Genomic DNA, 6,351 nt, shown 5'->3' with positions numbered 1-6,351 from the left:
CCTTCTTGCCCCCTCTTCCCCTTTTTTTTCCTTAAGCCATGCTACTTAAGGACTGAAGCCATTCTGTGTGCATTGGATATTACACAAATATGACATTTTTTGTTACTGGGACAAAAGCTTTTGATTGTGTATAGCTGAGAAATCAAAGCAGTAATTTATTCTGATACAGGTTATCTCTGTGGAGAGCTGCATAAGACCATCTTAGAAATGGTAGCATGAAGCTGCCAGTGTTGATTCTAGTATAGTGTACACTGTTGAAGCAACTAAAATCTTTCGTTTGGAATTCTTCTTATGTACCTACCATTGTATATGTGTGGAAAATTCCTGCCATACTGCTGCCTTCGGAAATGCAGCCTGCTAGCATTCATTTTATTCTAGCAGATGTGTCTGTATCCTTTCTTATGTAATTACCTGTGACTCATCTAGGCAAGCATGTAAAGAGGAAAGTTGGTTGTTTGAAACTGCACATAAAGATCTCTATATATATAATTCCCAGCTTTTCCTACTCAAGGTTCTTTTGAGCCCCTTAATCCTTTAGGATGCTGGAAACTGAAGATGTCGTCCACTGTGCCTTTATTATAGCATGCATGCAGGAAGGGGCAGGGTTCTGGGCATGCTGCCACAGATAAAGATAACTGTCCTTTTGGTGCCTTTGGTTGGAATTCTGTGTACTTTGATCCTATTAATGAGAAGATTCATGAGAGTGGAATGATCATTCTGTAGGGTCATCCTCATTCCCACTTTCTTCAGTAATCAGGATTTGTAAGGAGTGGTTACAGGACTGTAATGTAGATGTCAGGAGTCATCCCACTGTCGTTATACCCTACTGTATTTGCATCCGAATCCAGGAAGAAAACTTATTTCTTCTATTTCTAGAGGAAAGCAACTGTACATGTTCCTTGTGGGTGGATCCACATGCCCTCTTAAAGGAACAAAGGATAATCAGTGATTAAGAAGAACAGAATATATCTTGAATGTCTGTTTTGCTTGGTAAAAGGTTCCTGTTTTACAAGGACTTTAACTAAACTCTAGAGAAACTATTGTTTGTAAAGGACTATCTGTCCTGCTCTGGGAGAGATGTTAATAGGAGAGGCCTTCTACTAGTCTTCTGAAGCTTTACCTTGAAAAGCGTAACATGGAATAACAGTGAAAGAAATGATGTTGTTGATGTAATAGTGAAGTATACTTTACAGAGTAATCCCACAGGGAATCGCTTAGAGTTTACTATGCTAGCTTTGGGAGGGACCGTGTACGATGCTGAAAGCTTTGTCAGCAGTTACCCCTTTCAGTTTCCTGCTGCCAGCTTTTACCTGTAGCTTTTAACACTTCTGAGATGCTTCAATCTGTAGCAGTCAAATAAATGAAGAAATCTTGGTCAGGAAACACAGATGGTCTTGAGCATGAAGATGGGAGCATACTCCTTGTGCCACTGTCCTACAGCTGCTTAGCCCATAATTGTATAGCTCTCTGCCACTCTTGGTGGCACAGTGATAGAAGCCAGGATGACAAGGGGTATGAATAGGCACCAACTGAAAGGAACAGACGTGCTTTAGATTTGCATTTCAAGAGTGGCAAAGCAAATGATCACAAACTGGATCATTTCCAGTTTGTGAAAATCATTCCCAGTGTGCGTTATGATGGTTAATGCAGGAAGTCTCCAATCTTGGTGATAGCAGATGTAGGTGTGCCTGTCATTGCAGTGCAGTGGTTGTGTCACATGGGGTTTACTGTTTGCAATCCCTCCTGCATTCATACTGTGAGAATATCATAAATCTCAATCAAATTTCTTAATAGCAAAAAACAGTTCCAAAATCACAGCTTTATTAATTTACCAGCACTGATTGAGAGAGACAGTAAGAGCTAATCAGTTTATATATTTTTATATCTGTCTGTGTATATAAAAATCTCTCCCCCTTTGTGTTCATTACTGATCTTACACTGGTATTCTTCATAGCCAGATATGTGCTGAATTTGAGAAACATCTTCATAAACATTATATTCCTTACACTGAAGTTCTTCCTTTACTGTTAACCAACTGCCTCCTGAAATGCAGAAGCAAGAAAACCACCATTTAATAAAATACCAACTTGAAGAATAATGTCCTAGTCAATACACAGGTATTGTCACCTTGAAATTAATTTAAAAATTAGATTGTTCTGGTTTATGTAGCACCAGTTTATTCTGGACATGAAGCAATACTGAACTGGTCTTTGACAAGGCATGTAAGCTTGTAACATTGGAGGATAATGAAAAGGAATATGCAAGTGGTGCTTAAGACTGTAGGTAATTATATTTTTCTCACCAATTTCCCACACTTCAACAGTTTCTTTTCTCACATCTTTAGATGCGTTAAAGACTCTCTGTATTCTAGTAGAATGTCTTATAATATGATAATAGAAAAAGTGGAATTGTAATATTGCCTCTGTATAAAGTTGGAGCCTGGTCAGATGAAGTACCTCTGTATCTTGATATAGTATAAAATGCGTTTTTATTAACCAGCTTTCTCACCACTTCTGGTTTGGTTGCAGCTGTGTTAAGAAACAAGCACTTACTCCAAGCTTGCCAATTAGCTCCTTTATTTACTTCAAGTCATATTTATCTTTATTTTTTTTTGTCTGCAGATGGTAATAGTGGTTGGAGATGTCCAGCTTGTCAGAATGCTTCCATGCAAGTTCCTAAAACTTACAGTTGTTTCTGTGGTGAGTTTCTTGCTTTTGCAAAGAACAAAAATTTTGTCATTTTGATTCTTTTTAATTTGAATTCTGCTATTGCTGCTCGTTTGCCTACATCTCTGAAATCAACCTTGTTTAAAAGTGTGTTAACACTGGAAGGTGGCTGTGCAGAGAATCATACATATGTTGCTTAAAACATTTAAAAAATGAAATACTAAATCAGAAGTGATAAACATGTTCATATCACTATGTAAAAATAATTTTTTTATGGAACAATGGTAGAATCGGGCTGCTATCCTACAGGCTTTCCTTCTGGAGAAGGCCTGAAATAACATTCATGTTTTGTTACTCTTTGTGGTAAGATACACCAAAATAATACACAATTCAAGTATGCAACTATCTTAACCTTTAAAGTACTTTAGCAGTTTTGGCATTTATGTTGATCAGGGACACATACAAGTTAAATAGGGACTAATACTCAGATTTTTCAGATCTTTATGTAGATACATGTTTAATAAAAGAGGTAGATGAGGCAAATACCACATTCACTAAGCCTTAAGTGTATGACAGAAAGGGAGAAATGCATTATGTTACTTAATTGCAAAGATGCAAATACATGTTATTTGAGATTTACACTTCAGCAATTTGTGGTGATTCTGTGTAGCTTTCCCTTCCTTAAGTGAGAGTCACTGGAAGGTTTCACTTGACTTGCTACAAAACAATATTCTGGAATTAAGACAGGATCTGAGAGTCAGTGAACTTGTCCTAAAGAAACTAGATTTATGTTGTAATAGGTAACAATTTGTCTAAAGTTCTCTTATCTAAACATCTGAGTAAGGTAAGAGCAGTGCAATGCAGGTAAGACTAGTGGTTTTGTATAAAAATGTGTGAAATCTTAGGAGTACAGGGGTAAAAAGTGAGGTAGAATGAATGTTTTGATTTGAAATGAAAATACACTTTTAAGACAGGTAGTCGTTGTGTTAAATAGGAAAGAAATTTTGCCCAGGGTTAAAGCCTATTTCATAGTTTTGGGAGATCTACAGTAGGAACCTCAAGTTGTCCATGGGGTTAAGATTACCATGTTTGAACATAAGATTTTAATATTCTGTAAATAAGTTTACATTAACAGTATGACATTTGGATATGACCAGTTGCTTATGCAAAGCTGTCTTCTATTTGATGGAAAATACTATGTGTTGAGTGTGGTTAAAGTGTGGGGTTTTTCATCATCCCATGAGGAAATACTGAGCATCTTTTTCTTCTGAATCTTCTAATATTCAGGTTTTTCCCTTGTATTCAACTAGTTTAATTGATACTCAGGTGAAAAAATGCCATCTGTATTGTTTATTTGTATTTTCCTTCTTGCAACTTGCAGACTATAGAAAGGTGTACTAAAAGAATTAAGATGACATAACTTATATTTTGTTTTTCAAACTGCCAGTAATGAAAATGCAGCTTTTTGGTGTGATATTTTCACCAATTCAATATTGTATTTGAGGCAATAAATATGTTTTTGGTTTTGACATGGTTTAGGTAAGGTGCACAATCCTGAATGGAATAGAAATGAAATCCCACACAGCTGTGGGGAACTTTGTGGAAAGAAGAGACAGGGTTTGGACTGTCCACATCTTTGTAACATGTAAGTAAATATTGGTCATGTGAATATTGAAATGATCTAGAGAAAATTTCTGAAGGCTATAGTTGGATACTTTTTGTCTGTAGGATATGCTTAGAGGTATATTTGGTTTATAGCTCAAATGAAGCCTGGAAAAAATGGAGGCTGTGTTTGTATGTCAAAGGTGAGTTCATACGAGAATGAACAGGAGGTCAACAACAATAGTTGTAGCAACATTTCCATCATTTTAGAAACTAATCCAGCTGCCTGACTTGGTTTCAAAAGCCTTAATTGAAGTAGAGAAGTAATAGTGAATAGACGTAACTTTAATCGTGTGCCCAGTGGTCCAGGCATTTTAGGTGCTGCTTTTCCTGTGTGTCTGTATATCTTAATCCAAGAGCAGTGGTGCTTGGTTTAACTGAGGGACTGCTTACTTCTATCCTTTGTTTCTTTTTCTTTCCTTTGTCTTGTAAACTGCTGAGGATAAGAGGGTATTTTATGTATTTATCTACTTGTTGAGACCACCAGATGGTTGAACCAGAATCCCTCATGGAGATCTTAATCAGTATATATAACTCAGATTGGTTTTGCTGACATTTATTAGCATAATTCAGTGAAGAGAGGCTAGAAAGTTCAATTCTTTTAGATTTTTTTTTTTTTTTTTAGTAGTGTGGTAGTATTGATAAGGTTAACAGCATTAGTCAGGCTTTTTCTTTGTATGAATAAGCTTGCTAGTCAGAAAAATAAATTTTATGTTGTTTCTAGTGTATCCAACTTAATTTTTCATGTATGGAAGCTGGTCCATAATGCCTGTTCATATTTCTGTTTTGAGACATTTTTAATAGTCGGAAGCAATTGTTTCTGCTCTTGGTACACAATCAAAAACTTCGGTCATTCCAACAAATAGACTGTCATCTTAAACTCTTTCCAAGGTTTACTGAAACTCAAAACTTCACTAAAACTTTCCTCTGAACTTTTTACTTAATGTGTTCTGTTTCAAATCTATTTCAGCATCTTGTTGAATGAAAGACTATTTCTGTACTTCTTATACTTTCCCACACATGAAAATATGCTAGATTCTTCCCCTCTGCTCCACTGAAGTACTGTGTGCCTGGAGTACTGTGTTCAGCTCTGGGGCAACAGCACAAGAGGGATATGGAGCTGCTGGTGGGAGTCCAGAGGAGGCCACCTATGGAGATGCTGCGAGGGCTGGAGCAGCTCTGCTGGGGAGCCAGGCTGAGAGAGCTGGGCTGGTTCAGCCTGGAGAAGAGCAGGCTCCTTAAGGGGAGAGGTTAGAGCAGCTCCAGTGCCTAAAGGGGCTACAAGAAGTCTGGAGAGGGGCTTTTGACTCAGTTACGTTGTATACAAGTATAGTAACTAATTAGTGCTGGCATAGCAGTACTTGGGGAATTTGGTTTGCCTTGTAATTGTGTAGTCTTACAGGAGGTTTTTGTGTGTTTTGGGGTTTTGTTTATTTTGTTTTTCTTTTGACTAGTGCACTTAAGCTGATCAGTCCTGGCCAATAATAATTGCTCCACACAATAGTTGCCGTAGTTGCAAACTAGTGGAACTAGGAGGTGGCTAAGGAAGAGTGCAGACAAGTTAGCTAAGTAGAAATTCACAAGCTTGGGCTTGTCTGTGCCCAGCAGAGGTTTTGTATGCAGATAGGGACCACCTAGTGTTTCTTGAAGTATGAGGTAAGATCTAATAATCAAGTAAAGGACTGGCATTGATGACATTCGGGTGATGTGCTTGATGGTGAGAAAGAAAACTGAGGCAGACTTGCTGCTTGTCCCTTACTTACAGGAAGAGGAACAACAGCTCTTACTGGTGGTGCTAGAAATGCTGAGTTCAAAGATAAAGGCAGCATCTCAAAAGAAGAAATTCATAGAGAAGCTTTTGTTTCTAATCTATTTAAGATCACTGAAGAAAGGAATGTATTAATGTCTTGGACATGTGATGCTTGTTTTGAGTGTTACTGGTGATGAACACAGTTGAGTTGGTGCGTGTCTGCTGTTGAAATGCAAACTATGGAATGTGTTAGTAGCACTGTTACTGGTGATT

At 37.5% G+C, this 6,351-nt stretch overlaps 1 protein-coding gene across 1 annotated transcript in view; it reads left to right on the top strand.

The window, feature by feature from the left end:
• Positions 1 to 6,351, top strand: part of NFX1 (nuclear transcription factor, X-box binding 1) — a gene marked incomplete at its 3' end in the record, with an annotated part of 34,270 nt that overhangs the window by 5,508 nt on the left and 22,411 nt on the right. Inside the window, exons 4-5 of the mRNA XM_010018119.1 lie at positions 2,622 to 2,699; positions 4,206 to 4,311. Coding sequence (XP_010016421.1) covers positions 2,622 to 2,699; positions 4,206 to 4,311 — 184 coding nt within the window. The remainder of the gene's footprint in view (positions 1 to 2,621; positions 2,700 to 4,205; positions 4,312 to 6,351) is intronic.

Source organism: Nestor notabilis, unplaced genomic scaffold (genome assembly GCF_000696875.1).
Source record: "Nestor notabilis isolate BGI_N333 unplaced genomic scaffold, ASM69687v1 scaffold6697, whole genome shotgun sequence".
NCBI lineage: Eukaryota > Metazoa > Chordata > Aves > Psittaciformes > Psittacidae > Nestor > Nestor notabilis.
Note: the sequence above shows the minus strand (reverse complement) of the source record. Positions and strands in the feature narration are given on the sequence as shown.